This window comes from Musca autumnalis, unplaced genomic scaffold (genome assembly GCF_047663935.1).
Source record: "Musca autumnalis isolate F117 unplaced genomic scaffold, ASM4766393v1 scaffold_5, whole genome shotgun sequence".
NCBI lineage: Eukaryota > Metazoa > Arthropoda > Insecta > Diptera > Muscidae > Musca > Musca autumnalis.
In genome coordinates this window covers 185,102,498-185,123,271 of record NW_027412088.1, presented here as the reverse complement: position 1 = coordinate 185,123,271, position 20,774 = coordinate 185,102,498, and the positions used below count along the sequence as shown (strand labels likewise).

Below are 20,774 nucleotides of genomic sequence, written 5' to 3'. Positions count from 1 at the left end.
CTCTTTGTCTCAAGTCAAAAATATTGGCCATAAGCAAGGATCTAAGAATCACAGTTAAGGAAGACAGAATTAGAATAAATAATACATGGTTTACTTGAAATAAGGACCGCAAGCTTATTGCCGGAAAGAATGACGCTAAAGAGGAACTACAAAAGATCTACGGCGACATTATAAAGTCTGTGGACATTAATTACGAGTACTTGCTATCTGAAACTGAATCAAAAAACTAAATGCAACCACAAAATTAACCTACAATAACCTCTCTATCTTATCATACAATATAAATGGGATTGAAAATAAATATCTATTTCCATCTTTTTTCAATTATTTACATAACAATGACATAATTATACTTACTGAAACCCATTTAACAGAAAATAAATTTGAAAACATTAAAAAATACTTCCCTGGATTTCAATTATATAATGTTGCAGCAACAAGAGAACACACATACGGTCGTGCAATTGGTGGCGTCATAGTTGCAGTCAACGAAACTACATCAAAAATGGGCATTAAACATAGGGTCACAGAACATGAAAACATCAATTGCTATCAGTTTCACTCCAAACAAGGGTCATTATTCACAATTATTCCCCAGTACTGGAGACCCGCTCAATGGGACAACAACTATAATAAGATCTGTAAGCTTCTCGAAGAAAACGATTTGTTTAATGTAATATTAATTGGGGACCTTAATGCAAGGATAGGTGAAGTAACACAAGAAGTTAGTGGAATTTATAGAGAGCTATTTGCTGCTGGTATGACCACACGAAAATCTCGAGACAAACATACAAACAGAAAAGGAAACCTGCTAATAGAATTGTGTACAAATAACAATCTCCTCATTCTGAACGGTAGAACGCGTGGAGACGAGGAAGGGCATCTTACCTTCATAAGTGGGACAGGCGAATCTGTAAATGATATATAGCAGTATCCCAGGAAATACTAGGTCTTGTGGAGGAATTCGCAGTTGAAGAACAAACGTGGTCGGATCATTTACCAATAAAACTTCAACTTAAATTACCAACAGAAAACACTAACATCAAGAATCTTAACTTGTTGCCTAAGCTCTTATGGGATAAACATAATATTAAGAAATACCAGGAATGCATCCAAGAGAATCTAAATACAACTCTAAGCAGATCGAATGAAATCACTTTAGATGAGCTTGGAAACATAATAAAAGCGTCGGTAAAAACTAAAGCGAGCAGAAGAGTGTTTACACAAAAGCAACCATGGTATGATTTTAAATGTCATAATGCACGAGAAAAAATGTTTTCTCTTCTGAAAAAGTATAGGAGAAGCAATACATTTGAGGATAGAAAAATATACATAGAATCGGCAAAGAAATACAGTCGGACCTCGATTATCCGTGATGGTCGGGACCGGAGCCATTACGGATAATCGATTTTCCCGGATAATGGAGGCAATGCTTTTATGCAGTTTTTGAACATAGTTTTAATTAAAAATGACATAATATTGTACAATAATATGAAAATCTGCAATTTTTATTAAATTTGTTACGGTAATCCACCAAATTTTAGAAGGATAAATAAATATCATCATCATCATATTCATCTGAATTGACTTTGTCCAATGGTTTTTGTGATACCATAAATACACAAATTGTGTAATACGGGAGAATTTCCAGGTTTCGTTTGTTTACCATTTGTTTGCTTAATCAGATTAATTAGAAAGTGTGTTTTTACTCCCGGGCAATGAAGTTTATAACGAAAAATAGAAGAAATGAAAAAAGTCCAACATTTCTTTTCTATCACGGATAATGGAGGTTCCCGGATAATCGATTCACGGATAATCGAGGTTCAACTGTATAAAATTATTTGCACTACCAACAAACAGAATCATAACAGAAACTTGATGGATACAATCAACAGTGTAAATGACTCAAAACAATGGTGGAAAGCAGTGGAAATGATAAGGAACCAAACATTTCAAATCAGCTCATCAATACCTTCAAGTTGCTTTAGAAATTACTTTCAAGAGCTTTTGAATCCTTCCCATAATTCTCTGGAAATAAGTTATGCTCAACAATATATCACTGATCCGCTTCTAGACTGCGAAATTACCTTGTGGGAGCTAAGAAGTATTTTGAGAAAGGTGAAAATAAACAAAGCGCCAGGGGAGGACAGAATTCCCTATGAGCACATTATGTACGCAACAGATGATTTCCACAAGCAGCTGATAGCAAGATACAACAAAATTTTAACTACAGGATGCATCGATAATGCTTTTAAGAAAACCATAATCTTTCCTATTCACAAAAAAGGAGATATGTCAGAACCGTCAAATTATCGAGGAATTGCTTTTATGAATACTATTGCTAAAGTAATGATGGGAATTTTAAACCAAAGGTTATATAATTGGGTTGACCATCATGAAGTGCTCACTGAATACCAGGCAGGTTTCCGAAAAGGCTACTCGACGGTGGATAACATATACAATCTGGCTTCAATTGTAAATATTAAGCAGAAGGAAAATAAGAAAGTATATGCTTTCTTTGTGGACTTTAAAGCCGCTTTTGATAATGTCTTCAGAAAGTCGTTAATATATAAACTAGCTCAACTCGGTGTTTCGTATAAATTTCTAAAACTGATTGAAAGTATATACAGAAATACAGAATATGCGGTATGGACAGGAGAAGAACTGTCTGAATACTTTGAAACTAGTTCGGGGGTGAAACAAGGCTGCCTCTTATCGCCACTGTTATTCTCGCTTTATATCAATGATCTGCACGAACACCTAGAATGAGGTATTTATATTCAAAATATGAATATTAGGCTTCTGCTTTATGCAGATGATATTGTTATTTTGTCAGATGATATAATTACGCTGCAAACTATGATCTCAAACCTTGAAAGTTATTGTGAAAAGTGGAATCTGATAGTCAATATGAACAAGTCAGAAATACTCATATTCAGAAAGGGAGAAAGGCTCAGCAGAAATGAGAAATGGACGTTCAACGGAAACGAAATAAAAGTTGTAAATGAATATAAATACTTGGGCGTCACAGTTACTCCAAAACTTTCGTTTACAAAACATATTGAAAAACGAACCAGTCAGTCAAAGATGGCAATAAATTCAACATGGACTGATTTCTTAGGAAAGAAAGATGTTAACATCCAAATGAAGTGGAAGGTGTATGAAGCTGTTTGCAGGGCAATTCAAACTTATGCCGCACAAGTGTGGGGATATTCATATTTTGACGAGGTTGATAAACTGCAGCGTTATTTTTTGAAGAAAATCCTCAAAGTACCAAGTTCTGCACCCAACTACGCTCTTATGCTCGAAACTAATGTTGAAAGCTGCCACTTATACACACTCAAACTACATCTACAATATATACACCAAGTCATGTACAAATATCAAGAACATCGTTTACCGAGGAAACTAACCAATATATTGCTGGAAAATGAAGGATTCTGGGTATCAAATATTAAAAGTATTGCTCTACGATTAAACGTTCAATGGCCTAATACCTCAAATGAACATGAGTGGACATTATTTAGTAGATGCATTTTAGGTAGCGAACAAAAATCGATGTTACAAAAAAACTTGAGGCTAAAACATCAAAGCCAAGATAGAATATATAAACATTTAGACTATAAAATGGGAGAAATGTACTTTACTAACTCTTTTACTAGCGATCAAATTTCATGGATCTTTAAGGCACGATGTGGTCTGATCAATTTGAATGCAACCAGATATAACACGGAAAGTGGAGAATGTAAATGTACGTTATGCAATCTAAATCGGGATGAAACATTGCAGCATTTCTTAGGAGAGTGTCCTATCCTGAGAGAATTTAGAATTAGAATTTTTCAATCTGCAGTATTATCAGAAGAAGATGTGATTAACATTCTGGATGGTCGTGAAGCACATTACTGGAGAAAACTGGTCATGTACTTGAAAGTTTGTTTAAATTATAGAAAGTTTCTAATAACCGAATACAACACAGTATAAACTCATATTAACACACAAACGCAAAGGACAGACGGTTTACCTTAAAACCATTGTCTATTTAATCAAAATTTTCTTTTTTTGCACAGTAATTTTAAATAAGCTATTAAATGTAATACACAAATTCTGTAAATAAAAGAAATATAATTACAAAATAATTATAGGCTTTGGAATTTTCTATAGAAAATTTTAAGCCTTGTTAAAGGCTTTGGAATTTTCTATAGAAAATTTTAAGCCTTGTTAAAGTGAGAGGCTTTGGAATTTTCTATAGTAAATTTTAAGCCTTGTTAAAGGCTTTGGAATTTTCTATAGAAAATTTTAAGCCTTGTTAAAGTGAGAGGCTTTGGAATTTTCTATAGAAAATTTTAAGCCTTGTTAATGGCTTTGGAATTTTCTATAGAAAATTTTAAGCCTTGTTAAATTCTTTGGAATTTTCTATAGAAAATTTTAAGCCTTTTTAAAGGCTTTGGAATTTTCTATAGAAAATTTTAAGCCTTTTTAAAGGCTTTGGAATTTTCTATAGAAAATTTTAAGCCTTTTTGAAGGCTTTGGAATTTTGCTATAGAAAATTTTAAGCCTTGTTAAAGGCTTTGGAATTTTGCTATAGAAAATTTTAAGCCTTGTTAAAGGCTTTGGAATTTTGCTATAGAAAATTTTAAGCCTTGTTAAAGGCTTTGGAATTTTGCTATAGAAAATTTTAAGCCTTGTTAAAGGCTTTGGAATTTTCTTTAGACAATTTTAAGCCTTGTTAAAGGCTTTGGAATTTTCTATTTTAAGCCTCCCTAGAAGCTTTGACATTTTCGTTAGAAAAATTTTGGCCTCCTTAGAGGCTTTGGAATTTTCTTTGGGGGAAGACTATACTGGCTTCCCAATAAAATTTTTAAGCACATCGAAAAAAATATCGGTGCAAATGTTTGTTTTTTTGTCTCCTTCAACTCAACAAACCAATCTTTCACAACTTCATATAAAAATGTCTGAGTCTCTTGAGTATCTTATCTGGTGAACAAATATTTGCGCCATAGCACGCAAAAAAATAACAAACAACTGTCTAATAAACGTTGCGTTGTATTTGCTTTGAACACAAGCCAGCCGACTGATGACTGGTGGCGGTGGTCCACTCACTCCCCATATAAGTAACTAATTCAAATGTTGCCTTAATGTGTGTGTATCTGTACATTTAACTTGAATTTATTTGTTAAATTACAACTACTAATCGCTGTCATTAGTAGCCAGCCAGCCAGCCAGGCAGGTATGTTGAAGTTTTTCTCTTGAATTTGAGGCGATGTTATCTTGTGGCAGTAAGTGGCAGGCTGGCCGACGACGTACGTAGAAATCATTATTAACTTTAGAAATAAACAACTTATTCTTCTTCTTGTTCGTCTACTGCTTTTAAGTTAACATCATTCCTAACAGATAACAAACAAACAAATCATTCAACTAATGTCCATTCATATGTTGTTGTGTTTTGTTTTTTTTTTTTTCGGAGTGGGTTGGCATCAGGGAAAGGCGGACTCGTGTCAAGAACTTTGTTGTTGAAGACGAAGAGGAGAAAAATGCAAATTTCTTCCAAGATTGACAGTTAACAAAACCAAACAAATGCATATCTAAAGTAAAAATAAGTTGTTTAACTACCAAGTTGAGTTTTTACTTGCCGTTTGTTGTTGCAGGTTCCGCTGCTGCTTAAAGTGTTGTCTTGTCTTGGGCTAAGTTATCTTTCGTTTAGCTCATCATTTAAGTTGATATTTTAATGGCTCAATTAGTTTGTATTCATCGTGGCAAAGGAAGATCACCTACCATACTTCTGCTGCATTGGAAGAGTATAGCAAATTTGCTATACTCCATATGTCTCCAAGTCATCGGAATATGTCATATCTTTGGTTAATAATGCCCTACACCACCACTACCACATGTCAGAACACATTTCCATGGTTTGAACCCGTTATATGGCCATTCTCAGAGGACGAAGTAAGCTCAAAATAGAGTAAAAGTCTCTCTATTTGATAAAGAATCGAGTAGAGCATTCCATGGTCTGGGTTAGCTTCCTTGGCATTTCCTTAGTTGCTTACCAACTTTTAAATAAAAAAGCAAACTTTGTAAAAACTTTTGAAAAATTTAATTGTGACTTTGATAACATTCACACACACACACACATACAGCTGCATACAGCCACACTCACACTATGCGCCACAAACTTTGATTTATATATTTATAATCTGTTTTAAATTGAAATGTGTTGTTGTCGAAAATATTCTGTGGTCAATAACAGTTTCGTTAGCATCCAACGTTCATTGTTTTCAGCTTGGCCGTATCTGCATGATTGCTGCTTGTCATTTAGAATTGTTGTTTCAAAAAATTGAAAATTTTTCAATCAAATTTGATTTTTGTGTTAACAACAAAACAATGATTGATTTATATTTGCATTTTATTTAAACGGAATATAAAATGAGATTTTTAAATATGTATCACAGAGTGTGTGCAAATTCACACACACATGTTCATACATATGATTATAAAAACAATAATATGACTTTGCTAAACGAAAATTTAATTTTAGTTATTTTGTTTTGAATAATAACAACATTATGCAAACATGAAGTCAGAAAATCAAATGGAATCCAGGGCCTTAGTATGGAGTTTTAATTTTTTGAAGCCTCCTTAGAGGCTTAAATTTTTCTATAGCAAATTCCAAAGCCTTTAATTTTCTATAGCAAATTCGAAATAATCTAAAGATGATTAAAATTTCCTATAGAAAATTCCAAAGCCTCTAAGGAGGCTTAACATTTTCTATAGAAAATTCAAAAGCCTCTAAGGAGGCCTAAAATTTTCTATCGGAAATTCTAAAGCCTCTAAGGAGGCTTAAAATTTTCTATAGAAATTTCCAAAGCCTCTAAGGATTCTTAAAATTTTCTACAGAAAATTCCAAAGCCTCTAAGGAGGCTTAAAATTTTCTATAGAAAATCTCAAAGCCTCTAAGGAGGCTTAACATTTTCTATAGAAAATCCCAAAGCCGCTAAGGAGGCTTAAAAGCCCCTCAGGAGGCTTAAAATTTTCTATAGAAACTTCCAAAGCCTCTAAGGAGGCTTAAAATTTTTTATAGAAAATTCCAAAGCCTCTAAGGAGGCTTAAAATTTTCTATAGAAAATTCCAAAGCCTCTAAGGAGGCTTAAAATTTTCTATAGAAAATTCCAAAGCCTCTAAGGAGGCTTAAAATTTTCTATAGAAAATTCCAAAGCCTCTAAGGAGGCTTAAAATTTTCTATAGAAAATTCCAAAGCCTCTAAGGAGGCTTAAAATTTTCTATAGAAAATTCCAAAGCCTTTAAGGAGGCTTAAAATTTTCTATAGAAAATTCCAAAGCCTCTAAGGAGGCTTAAAATTTTCTATAGAAAATTCCAAAGCCTCTGAGGAGGCTTAAAATGTTCTATAGAAAATTCCAAAGCCTCTAAGGAGGCTTAAAATTTTTATAGAAAATTCCAAAGCCTCTAAGGAGGCTTAAAATGTTCTACAGAAAATTCCAAAGCCTCTAAGGAGGCTTAAAATGTTCTATAGAAAATTCCAAAACCTCTAAGGAGGCTTAAAATTTTCTATAGAAAATTCCAAAGCCTCTAAGGAGGCTTAAAATTTACTATAGAAAATTCCAAAGCCTCTAGGGAGGCTTAAAATTTTCTATAGAAAATTCCAAAGCCTCTAAGGAGGCTTAAAATTTTCTATAGAAAATTCCAAAACCTCTAAGGAGGCTTAACATTTTCTATAGAAAATTCCAAAGTCTCTAAGGAGGCTTAAAATTTTCTACAGAAAATTCCAAAGCCTCTAAGGAGGCTTAAAATTTTCTATAGAAAATTCCAAAGCCTCTAAGGAGGCTTAAAATTTTCTATAGAAAATTCCAAAGCCTCTAAGGAGGCTTAAAATTTTCTATAGAAAATTCCAAAGCCTCTAAGGAGGCTTAAAATTTTCTATAGAAAATTCCAAAGCCTCTAAGGAGGCTTAAAATTTTCTATAGAAAATTCCAAAGCCTCTAAGGAGGCTTAAAATTTTCTATAGAAAATTCCAAAGCCTCTAAGAAGGCTTAAAATTTTCTATAGAAAATTCCAAAGCCTCTAAGGAGGCTTAAAATTTTCTATAGAAAATTCCAAAGCCTCTAAGGAGGCTTAAAATTTTCTATAGAAAATTCCAAAGCCTCTAAGGAGGCTTAAAATTTTCTATAGAAAATTCCAAAGCCTCTAAGGAGGCTTAAAATTTTCTATAGAAAATTCCAAAGCCTCTAAGGAGGCTTAAAATGTTCTATAGAAAATTCCAAAGCCTCTAAGGAGGCTTAAAATTTTCTATAGAAAATTCCAAAGCCTCTAAGGAGGCTTAAAATTTTCTATAGAAAATTCCAAAGCCTCTAAGGAGGCTTAAAATTTTCTATAGAAAATTCCAAAGCCTCTAAGGAGGCTTAAAATTTTCTATAGAAAATTCCAAAGCCTCTAAGGAGGCTTAAAATTTTCTATAGAAAATTCCAAAGCCTCTAAGGAGGCTTAAAATTTTCTATAGAAAATTCCAAAGCCTCTAAGGAGGCTTAAAATTTTCTATAGAAAATTCCAAAGCCTCTAAGGAGGCTTAAAATTTTCTATAGAAAATTCCAAAGCCTCTAAGGAGGCTTAAAATTTTCTATAGAAAATTCCAAAGCCTCTAAGGAGGCTTAAAATTTTCTATAGAAAATTCCAAAGCCTCTAAGGAAGCTTAAAATTTTCTATAGAAAATTCCAAAGCCTCTAAGGAGGCTTAAAATTTTTATAGAAAATTCCAAAGCCTCTAAGGAGGCTTAACATTTTCTATCGGAAATTCCAAAGCCTCCAAGGAGGCTTAACATTTTCTATCGGAAATTCCAAAGCCTCTAAGGAGGCTTAAAATTTTCTATCGGAAATTCCAAAGCCTCTAAGGAGGTTTAAAATTTTCTATAGAAAATTCCAAAGCTTCTAAGGGGGCTTAAAATTTTCTATAGAAAATTCCAAAGCCTCTAAGGAGGCTTAAAATTTTCTATAAAAAATTCCAAAGCCTCTAAGGAGGCTTAAAATTCTCTATAGAAAATTCCAAAGCCTCTAAGGAGGCTTAAAATTTTCTATAGAAAATTCCAAAGCCTCTAAGGAGGCTTAAAATTTTCTATAGAAAATTCCAAAGCCTCTAAGGAGGCTTAAAATTTTCTATAGAAAATTCCAAAGCCTCTAAGGAGGCTTAAAATTTTCTATAGAAAATTCCAAAGCCTCTAAGGAGGCTTAAAATTTTCTATAGAAAATTCCAAAGCCTCTAAAGAGGCTTAAAATTTTCTATAGAAAATTCCAAAGCATCTAAGGAGGCTTAAAATTTTCTATAGAAAATTCCAAAGCATCTAAGGAGGCTTAAAATTTTCTATAGAAAATTCCAAAGCATCTAAGGAGGCTTAAAATTTTCTATAGAAAATTCCAAAAATTTTCTATACAAAATTCCAAAGCCTCTGAGGAGGCTTACAATTTGTTACAGAAAATTCCAAAGCCTCCTCAGAAAATTCTAAAGCCTCTAAGGAGGCTTAAAATTTTCTATAGAAAATTCCAAAGCCTCTAAGGAGGCTTAAAAATTTTTATAGAAAATTCCAAAGCCTCTACAGAGGCTTAAAAATTTCTATAGAATATTTTAATTTAATTTTTTAATTTCTATATAAAATTTTCTATAGAGAAAAATATTTGATTGATTTTTTGTTTTCATTCAAATTTATTTTCGAGTCGCCTTCAAAACTGGCCATTGAAATTCACATCCTTGTATTGTGTCTTCCCTTAAAGCTTTCCATTGTTCCATCAATTTATTTACATCTTCTCTGTCCATTGTAATTAAATTGTTTCGTTGTCTCTTTGTTTATTTACAGGCGGAACTAACTGGCAGTTCGCGAATTGGAATGGTAGACAGAGGACAGTAAAGCAGATAAACTCACTTTTCAACAAGTCCCAAGACACAGGCTGATGGCAGCGGGGCTATCATTTCAAAGCTGAAAGTGGACACATTCCTCGAGAGTATTTAAGCAAATGACCCAAAACAATTAGAAGCTTAAACAATTAAACAAAGAAAGTACCAACGATAAGCGAGAAACGCGAAGCAAAACCCAAATGTCACAACAACAAAACTAAGCCATTTTAAGCTGGATGATAGGCAAGCAACTTGGGATGGGATCGAAAACAACAAAATCCAAGCATAAAACAGCAATGAAAACTAACAAATAAAACGAGCGGGCACAAAAAAAAGACTTCCATAAAACAGGACATTTTGGAGGATAATAAACAAAAAAGCACAAATAAAAACTAACAAACAAAGGAACTGCCACAAAAAACAGTAGTAGTAGAAGTAACAAATCAGAATTCATAAAAGAAAGGCAGACAAGTAAACGGAAATACGCGAAAGAACGAAAACAAAAACCCTCCATAAAAAGAACACCATTCTAAAGCCAGGATATTTCCTTTAAGCACTTAGATAGTGACATATCCTTTGGTTGTCACAAAAGTAGAGAAGCAGGAAAAAACAAGCTCCACAAAACTCATGCAATTCAAGCTGCCAAATGTAATTAAACTACACTCAAGCACAAAAGTATGACACAAATTTAGCATAGGCTGAAACAAAAAACCCTAGTTTTATTTAAGTGACAGAAGAAGTGGAAACACCACAAACTATTAGCACTGCTAAGCTTCCATAGAAAAAGGCACAATCATAGCTTAGAAAAGAAACCGAAAGAAAATATCGCACAAAAAGCATTTGTTAATTGCCATTATTTCCAAGCCATTTCCTCCCGCATTCAGTTTCATTTGCTCTCTCTTCTAAAACGGAACCAAGGCAAAAATGGCTTTTATATGGCGGCGACGTTCTACTTCAATTGTAAAAATAATTGCCATTTTGATGGCCATTTGGTTTTTCGTTGCATTCTTCATCTACACCGATGATGGACGCCGTGATCCAACGGCAACCAACAAATGGAATGCCATGAATTTGCCGTGGCAACGTTTTGGTGGCGGTGCTGCTGTTGCCGGTTCCGGTTTGGCCAACAACAATCAAGTGGACAATTTTGAACGTGATGCCGGAGCATTTGAGGCAGGTGGCGGTTTTGGTGTTGCCAACAATCCTGGCATCATTGGTGGTGTTGGTGGAGCTGGTGAGGCTGGCGCCAATGATGATGATGGTGTTGCAGCGGCCGATGTACCCATTGCCCAACCGGATGAAACAAACAATAATAACGGCGATTTAATGGCCGGTGCCGGCGGCATTGATGATAATGCCGATATCAATGAAGGTGATGAATCGATATTGAACAACGTTATCGTCCAACATCCTAACGACAAAGTTTATCATGGCAAATTAATTGCCGGCGGTGATAGAGGGAATCCAAATGATGAAGGTAAGTGACAAAAACAGCAAAAACAATGATAAATAATTATAAATATTTCAACGAGAAAGTAGGATTTATAAAGGAGCAGAAGGCTAACTTTATAAACGAGGTGGAGCTATTTCTCATAGACAAATTGGAGCTATTTCTCATAGAATAGCTCGGGCTATTTATCATAAAATAGCAGGAGCTATTTCTCATAGAATAGCTTGGGCTATTTCTCATAGAATTGCAGGAGCAATTTCTCATAGAATTGCAGGAGCAATTTCTCATAAAATAGCTTGGGTTATTTCTCATAGAATAGCTGAAGCCATTTCCTATAGAATAGCTGGTGCTATTTCTCATAGAAGAGTTGCAGCTATTTCTCTTAGAATAGCTGGAGCTATTTCTCTTAGAATAGCTGGAACTATTACTCTTAGAATAGCTGGAGCTATTTCTCATAGAATAGCTTGGGCTATTTCTCATAGAATAGCTTGGGCTATTTGTCATAGAATAGCTTGAGCTATTTCACATAGAATAGCTTGAGCTATTCTCATAGAATAGCTTGAGCTATTTCTCATAGAATAGCTGGAGCTATTTCTCATAGAATAGCTGGAGCTATTGCCATAGAATATCTGGAGCTATTTTTCATAGAATAGCTGGAGCTATTTCTCTTAGAATAGCTGGAGCTGTTTCTCTTAGAAAAGCTGGAGCTATTTCTCTTAGAATAGCTGGAGCTATTCCCATAGAATATCTGGAGCTATGTTTCAAAGAATAGCTGGAGCTATTTCTCTTAGAATAGCTGGAGCTATTTCTCTTAGAATAGCTGGAGCTATTTCTCTTAGAATAGCTGGAGCTATTTCTCTTAGAATAGCTGGAGCTATTTCTCATAGAATAGCTGGAGCTATTTCTCATAGAATAGCTGGAGCTATTTCTCTCAGAATAGCTGGAGCTATTTCTCTTAGAATAGCTGGAGCTATTTCTCATAGAATAGCTTGGGCTATTTCTCATAGAATAGCTTGGGCTGTTTCTCATAGAATAGCTGGAGCTATTTCTCATAGAATAGCTGGAGCTATTTCTCATAGAATAGCTGGAGCTATTTCTCATAGAATAGCTGGAGCTATTTCTCATAGAATAGCTGGAGCTATTTCTCATAGAATAGCTGGAGCTATTTCTCATAGAATAGCTGGAGCTATTTCTCATAGAATAGCTGGAGCTATTTCTCATAGAATAGCTGGAGCTATTTCTCATAGAATAGCTGGAGCTATTTCTCATAGAATAGATGGAGCTATTTCTCATAGAATAGCTTGAGCTATTTCTCATAGAATAGCTGGAGTTATTCACAGAGAATAGCTTGAGCTATTCACATAGAATAGATTGAGCTATTCTCATAGAATAGATTGAGCTATTCTCATAGAATAGATTGAGCTATTCTCATAGAATAGATTGAGCTATTCTCATAGAATAGCTTGAGCTATTGAGCTATTGAGCTATTGAGCTATTCTCATAGAATAGCTTGAGCTATTCTATGAGAATAGCTCAAGCTATTCTATGAGAATAGCTCAAGCTATTCTATGAGAATAGCTCAAGCTATTCTATGAGAATAGCTCAAGCTATTCTATGAGAATAGCTCAAGCTATTCTATGAGAATAGCTCAAGCTATTCTATGAGAATAGCTCAAGCTATTCTATGAGAATAGCTCAAGCTATTCTATGAGAATAGCTCAAGCTATTCTATGAGAATAGCTCAAGCTATTCTATGAGAATAGCTCAAGCTATTCTATGAGAATAGCTCAAGCTATTCTATGAGAATAGCTCAAGCTGTTCTATGAGAATAGCTCAAGCTATTCTATGAGAATAGCTCAAGCTATTCTATGAGAATAGCTCAAGCTATTCTATGAGAATAGCTCAAGCTATTCTATGAGAATAGCTAAAGCTATTCTATGAGAATAGCTCAAGCTATTCTATGAGAATAGCTCAAGCTATTCTATGAGAATAGCTAAAGCTATTCTATGAGAATAGCTCAAGCTATTCTATGAGAATAGCTCAAGCTATTCTATGAGAATAGCTCAAGCTTTGTATAGGAAATTGCTTCATCTATTCTATGAGAAATAGCTGCAGTTAATCTGTGAGAATAGCTCCAACTATTTAATGAGAATAGCCCAATCTATTCTATGAGAATAGCCCAAGCTATTCTATGAGAATAGCTCAAGCTATTCTGTGAGAATAGCCCAAGCTATTCTATGAGAATAGCTCAAGCTATTCTATGAGAATAGCTCAAGCTATTCTATGAGAATAGCTCAAGCTATTCTATGAGAATAGCTCAAGCTATTCTATGAGAATAGCTCAAGCTATTCTATGAGAATAGCTCAAGCTATTCTATGAGAATAGCTCAAGCTATTCTATGAGAATAGCTCAAGCTATTCTCTGAGAATAGCTCAAGCTATTCTCTGAGAATAGCTCAAACTATTCTATGAGAATAGCTCAAGCTATTCTATGAGAATAGCTCAAGCTATTCTATGAGAATAGCTCAAGCTATTCTATGAGAATAGCTCAAGCTATTCTATGAGAATAGCTCAAGCTATTCTATGAGAATAGCTCAAGCTATTCTATGAGAATAGCTCAAGCTATTCTATGAGAATAGCTCAAGCTATTCTATGAGAATAGCTCAAGCTATTCTATGAGAATAGCTCAAGAAGAAGAAGAATAGCTTAAGCTATTCTATGAGAATAGCTCAAGCTATTCTATGAGAATAGCTCAAGCTATTCTATGAGAATAGCTCAAGCTATTCTATGAGAATAGCTTAAGCTATTCTATGAGAATAGCTTAAGCTATTCTATGAGAATAGCTCAAGCTATTCTATGAGAATAGCTCAAGCTATTCTATGAGAATAGCTCAAGCTATTCTATGAGAATAGCTCAAGCTATTCTATGAGAATAGCTCAAGCTATTCTATGAGAATAGCTCAAGCTATTCTATGAGAATAGCTCAAGCTATTCTATGAGAATAGCTCAAGCTATTCTATGAGAATAGCACAAGCTATTCTATGAGAATAGCTCAAGTTATTCTGTGAGAATAGCCCAAGCTATTCTATGAGAATAGCCCAAGCTATTCTATGAGAATTAGAGGTGGGCGCGTGTCGTGCCGTGAGTAGTGCGTGTTCGTGCCTTCTCGAAAAACGCCGTGTTTGTGCGTGTCGTGCCGGAATACATTTTTGGCCGTGCGTGATCGTGTTTTTTTGTTCGACACGGTTTTGCACAACACGACTAAACACGATCTGCACTATGTGACACGATCGTGCTAAATTTTTGGTCTGCCTTTAGAAGTCGTGCATGTGACCATACTAAACACGAAAATCGAACAAGAATATAAAACCGACCAAAAATGACTAGTCTGGTTTTTATTACCGTTTGTTTTGGAGAGGCCAGAGTATGAGTAAAAAAAAGATGATGTTTGTTTGCAATTTGTTTTGTTCATGAGAAAAGCAAACACAAAAACTACCCAGAGGGTTAACGCAATGTACTCTCTTTGCAAATCAGATGCTTATCTGACTGTTTATCTGTTATGGATGGTGTTATTGAAAAACATCCTCTTCCCGAATTGGGAAAACTGATTGACTGTCCAAAAAACCTTGTAAGACATTTTAAACATGCTTTAGAGCACAATGAGATTAAGAGTATTTTCCTACAAAAGAATGAGGTGGATCGTATATCTGACTTAAAGTTTACTAGAACCTCTATTGGGTTTTCATAAAATATTCAAAGAGTGTTCCGAAAAATTAAGCTCGGAAAAGTACCCCACTACGCACATATTTGCTCTTTGGTCTAAATAACTTTTGAAAGGCTGCTCAATTGATACCATTGACTCAATTCATGAAAGATTTGAAAGCTAAAACTAAACAATCATTTCTTAATCGATTTGTACCAACAATGCAACAATGGCACATCTTCTAGGGACATTTTTATTTCCGCCGTTTAAGGAGACGAATTTTTTATTAGCTAATGTAAAAGCAATGGTTATTGATATACAAAGTGAGAACATAGAGTTTTCTAATGATGAGCAGGAAATTACAATGCCACATTTACACGAATTTTTAAAGTTTTTGGATCAAAATGGCAAAAAGACGAAAAATTAAAAAGTCTCCAATTGATACGGAAATTGGTACATATTATCGAGTGCCGTATCTAGCCAGACTGATTTTTTAAACTTTTGGAAACAGTCTAATCTAAAATATTTAAAAGAATTAACCAGGAAATTGTTTGCTATACCCGTCAGCTAAGCAACATGCGGGAGATTTTTCCACATATATTCACAAAGAAAGGCGTACTAGACTTTTGAGTTCTAACTTGGATAAAATAATATTTTTAAATAAGAATAGAAATTAAATAAGATTAGAAAAATTAGAGTACATATGGGGATTTCTGAGTGAAATCGGACAATTTTTCAATACGAGGTTTTTTATTTCCATTATTTTTTGGTGTGGTGATGCTCATCATCAACAAAACATTTCAGTATATGTTCTGATTTTTTTCGACCAACGGCCCCAGGGATTTCGCGCCTTAAAAAGGTCGAATTCTATGAAAACTATATGCAAAGAAATACTCATAACTTCTTTAATATTGGTCCAATTTTTAGTATGTTTTGTTGTTTTATCACCTATTTAATAAAAAATGGAAAACAATTTGGCACAGTTGATTTGGATGCAATTTTCGCCACTTAATATATAAAATCAATTTTTGACAAAGTACGATCAATTACAAAAAATTTAAGTCCTACTTGGTAGTGAGATTCGAATAATAACTATTTTAATTTTTTTGCAATTTGTCAATAACGTTTTTCCTATACACTACTGCGAAAAATATCTTATTTTACCAAAAACATATTTATTTTGCGATTTTAAGAATGGTTTAGAAATTGGGGTACCAGCATTAGTGGGTATTACTGAATGAAGTTTTTTTGCCCGCGATATGTTTAAACATTTCGTATTTCATATTCAAATCCTATTTCGTATCTAAATAATAATCTTCTGGCATGAAAGCCATATAATGATTGAAGAAATATTCAGCGTTGTAAAAAACAAATTGCATTTGAAAGAGGAAAAGTTAGATGATAGCGAAGCCGTCCCACCTCCTATATGTCTGAGAAGCCTTTACCAAAGGCGAAACAGGCCTCGTCATGGGTTCGAATCGTCGGCCGTCCTTTCTCACTTGCATTATTTATCATCAAGCTCGAATTCAACGAGAAATTAATCAAAAAATTAATACTAAAAATGATCTTCGCATAAAAAAGGCAACATTTTCGGAAAAATTATGTTGACAAATTCTAAAAAATTAAGAAAAAAATAGTAATCATTCGAATCCCACTACCAAATAGGACATTAAATTTTTGTAATTGATCGTAGTTTTTTTTATACAAAATATGTCAAGAAAATCCAAGGGGTCATTGTTATAAATTGATTTTAAATATTAAATCGCGAAAAATTAATCCAATTACACTGTGCCAAATTGTTTTCCATTTTTTATTAAATACAACAAAACATACAAGAAATATTTTTTCAAATAGGACCAATATTAGAGAAGTTATGAGTATTTCTTTGCATATAGTTTTCATAGAATTCGACTTTTTCAAGGCGCGAATTCTAACGAGTTCTGGAGCCGTTGGTCGCAAAAATCAGCAAATATACTGAAATATTTTGTTGATGAGCAACATCACCACAGCAAATAATAAAGGAAATCAAAAACCTCATATTGAAAAAGTGTCCGATTTCACTCAGAAAACCCCATATGAATATTTGTTGAACAAAAAATGTACACCTATATCGATTTCTCTTTTTTTTGTAATTTCGTGCGTGAGTGTGCGTGTTCGTGCCTTCTCGAAAAACGCCGTGTTTGTGCGTGAATATGCATAAAAATTTTGGTCCGTGTTCGTGCATGTTCGTGCCTAATTTTTTAGGCACGCGCCCATCTCTAATGAGAATAGCTCAAGCTATTCTATGTGAATAGCTCAAGCTATTCTATGTGAATAGCTCAAGCTATTCTATGTGAATATAGCTAAAGCTATTCTGTGAGAATAGCTCCAGCTATTCTGTGAGAATAGCTCCAGCTATTCTATGTGAATAGCTCCAGCTAATCTATGTGAATAGCTCCAGCTAATCTATGTGAATAGCTCCAGCTAATCTATGTGAATAGCTCCAGCTAATCTATGTGAATAGCTCCAGCTATTCTATGAGAAATAGCTCCAGTTATTCTGTGAGAATAGCTCCAACTATTTAATGAGAAGAGCTCCATCGTTTTCGTTTTCTCTTATAGTTTATGTATCTATAGCGGCGTCTTAAAAAATTTTTATACCAGTTTGCTCTATAACATCCCCTTTGACCTTTCTAAGCCCCTTCTTCATAAACATATTAAAGCCTAATTAAAACAAAACACCTGTTCTCCTGAAGTCTGGCATTTATCGTTCTCTTTCATTCTAAAGAATAGAGCAATTAACCAATCCTACCCCAAACTGCAATGATAAAACAATCCGACCGCCAATAACAGATAATGAATGGTGTTTTGTTTTCCAACAACCAATGTCAAGTTTATAACCTTTATTTGAAAATTCCAACTCAAATCCGGTGAAACGACGTTGCATTTATTTTCCAAAGACTAATTAAGTAATTTTCTTCTTTGTTTTTGTCCATAGCAGACGGACGGTTGGTTGATTTTGTTTTAAGGCTAAATTCGTTTTTTGTTAAGTAAATTATTAAAAAACCACCACCACTACCGGCGGTGGCAACTATAACAACAACAGCGCTAAGTAATCAAGGAGGAAAACCTAACACCAGTTGGTAAGAGGCCGGTAACAGTAGTTGTTGTTAACCAACATAAATACCAGGTAGGAAAATGTAGCCACAGCAAAAATGACCCAGGCTTTGATGTTGTTGCGGTTGGTAGCGGCAACATTGTCGTTGTTGGTGTGTAACCCAACTCAGTTAACCCACTTTAAACAAGAATTCACGATCTTCAAGCAAAGTTGGTGGCAAGCAAGCAACGGTTTTATGTTTGGTGGCTTACCAACAAACATTTCATTCATTTTCGTTGCATATTTGCGAATGATAAATTGTCGGCTTGGAAAACAATACTAGTCAACAGTGACTGCCTAGGAATGGCTTGGTCACTTGGGTTTGTTGAATTTACCAGTCGATCTATTGCGGTTGGCTGAGTGTTTCATTACAGTAAATACTCATAAATCATATGTCAGTCGTGCCGCGTGGCGGGGCAACATTGTCATAGGCACTGGCGGTGCCATGTCATGCTGCAAAGCTTGCCTGCTGCCGCGAAAGTTTTTTTCATGCATTGTTTTTAGCCATGTGCCTCCAACAATGCCAATAAAAACAAGACACACACATCATGACATTGGACAACTTGTCGATTTCAGTTTGTTGGAGGAGTATTAGTCGCGAAACAAATATTTGCTTTATGAAATATTTACAAAAGAGTCAATGTAACTGAGCTTCGGCCAACCAAAACTTTTTCTACTATTTTCAGAATTTCGATGGTTAGTCATTTTTTTGGGTTGAGTTGTTGACATTTGGTCCATTTAAAGTCACATTCGGGTTTAAATAATGTAGAAGCTGTCAATGCTTTTGTTACAATTATGGCCATAATTTATCGTTGAAATCTATCAAAAATATTGTGGAATTTTATGAGCTACAGATTGTGTTCCAGAAGTAATGGAATGCTACCAATTGTTATTGGAATAAATTCACTTGTGGGAACAATTGAGATGCAACAGGGACAACATGCCGACCTTGTCATGTTAAAGTTGAATACAATTCTAAAAAGTAAACAATAGTTACCGAAAATAAAGACACTAAGCATATATCTGGCTTACATATTTGGCTTAGGTATCAAAATTTAACACGATCCAAGAAATTACCTCGCAAATAAAATTTTAGCACTATCCACGAAGTGTTCTGAGCTGATAAAGGGCCTAAAGAAGCACCCTTTCTTTCAGAAAGGGTCTAAAGAAGCACCCTTTCTTTCAGAAAGGGTCTAAAGAAGCACCCTTTCTTTCAGAAAGGGTCTAAAGAAGCACCCTTTCTTTCAGAAAGGGTCTAAAGAAGCACCCTTTCTTTCAGAAAGGGTCTAAAGAAGCACCCTTTCTTTCAGAAAGGGTCTAAAGAAGCACCCTTTCTTTCAGAAAGGGTCTAAAGAAGCACCCTTTCTTTCAGAAAGGGTCTAAAGAAGCACCCTTTCTTTCAGAAAGGGTCTAAAGAAGCACCCTTTCTTTCAGAAAGGGTCTAAAGAAGCACCCTTTCTTTCAGAAAGGGTCTAAAGAAGCACCCTTTCTTTCAGAAAGGGTCTAAAGAAGCACCCTTTCTTTCAGAAAGGGTCTAAAGAAGCACCCTTTCTTTCAGAAAGGGTCTAAAGAAGCACCCTTTCTTTCAGAAAGGGTCTAAAGAAGCACCCTTTCTTTCAGAAAGGGTCTAAAGAAGCACCCTTTCTTTCAGAAAGGGTCTAAAGAAGCACCCTTTCTTTCAGAAAGGGTCTAAAGAAGCACCCTTTCTTTCAGAAAGGGTCTAAAGAAGCACCCTTTCTTTCAGAAAGGGTCTAAAGAAGCACCCTTTCTTTCAGAAAGGGTCTAAAGAAGCACCCTTTCTTTCAGAAAGGGTCTAAAGAAGCACCCTTTCTTTCAGAAAGGGTCTAAAGAAGCACCCTTTCTTTCAGAAAGGGTCTAAAGAAGCACCCTTTCTTTCAGAAAGGGTCTAAAGAAGCACCCTTTCTTTCAGAAAGGGTCTAAAGAAGCACCCTTTCTTTCAGAAAGGGTCTAAAGAAGCACCCTTTCTTTCAGAAAGGGTCTAAAGAAGCACCCTTTCTTTCAGAAAGGGTCTAAAGAAGCACCCTTTCTTTCAGAAAGGGTCTAAAGAAGCACCCTTTCTTTCAGAAAGGGTCTAAAGAAGCACCCTTTCTTTCAGAAAGGGTCTAAAGAAGCACCCTTTCTTTCAGAAAGGGTCTAAAGAAGCACCCTTTCTTTCAGAAAGGGTCTAAAGAAGCACCCTTTCTTTCAGAAAGGGTCTAAAGAAGCACCCTTTCTTTCAGAAAGGGTCTAAAGAAGCACCCTTTCTTTCAGAAAGGGTCTAAAGAAGCACCCTTTCTTTCAGAAAGGGTCTAAAGAAGCACCCTTTCTTTCAGAAAGGGTCTAAAGAAGCACCCTTTCTTTCAGAAAGGGTCTAAAGAAGCACCCTTTCTTTCAGAAAGGGTCTAAAGAAGCACCCTTTCTTTCAGAAAGGGTCTAAAGAAGCACCCTTTCTTTCAGAAAGGGTCTAAAGAAGCACCCTTTCTTTCAGAAAGGGTCTAAAGAAGCACACTTTCTTTCAGAAAGGGTCTAACGAAGCACCCTTTCTTTCAAAAAGGGTCTATAGAAGCACCCTTTCTTTCGGAAAGGGTCTGTAGAAGC

The 20,774-nt window shown here is 34.9% G+C and overlaps 1 protein-coding gene across 5 annotated transcripts in view; it reads left to right on the top strand.

Moving 5' to 3' along the window:
- Pgant9 (polypeptide N-acetylgalactosaminyltransferase 9) overlaps window positions 1-20,774 on the top strand; it is a 423,799-nt gene that overhangs the window by 164,745 nt on the left and 238,280 nt on the right. For all 5 annotated transcript variants that reach the window (XM_073956150.1, XM_073956151.1, XM_073956149.1 and 2 more), the window contains one exon: window positions 9,854-11,368. In XM_073956150.1, coding sequence (XP_073812251.1) covers window positions 10,816-11,368 — 553 coding nt within the window. In that variant the 5' untranslated portion in view covers window positions 9,854-10,815. The remainder of the gene's footprint in view (window positions 1-9,853; window positions 11,369-20,774) is intronic.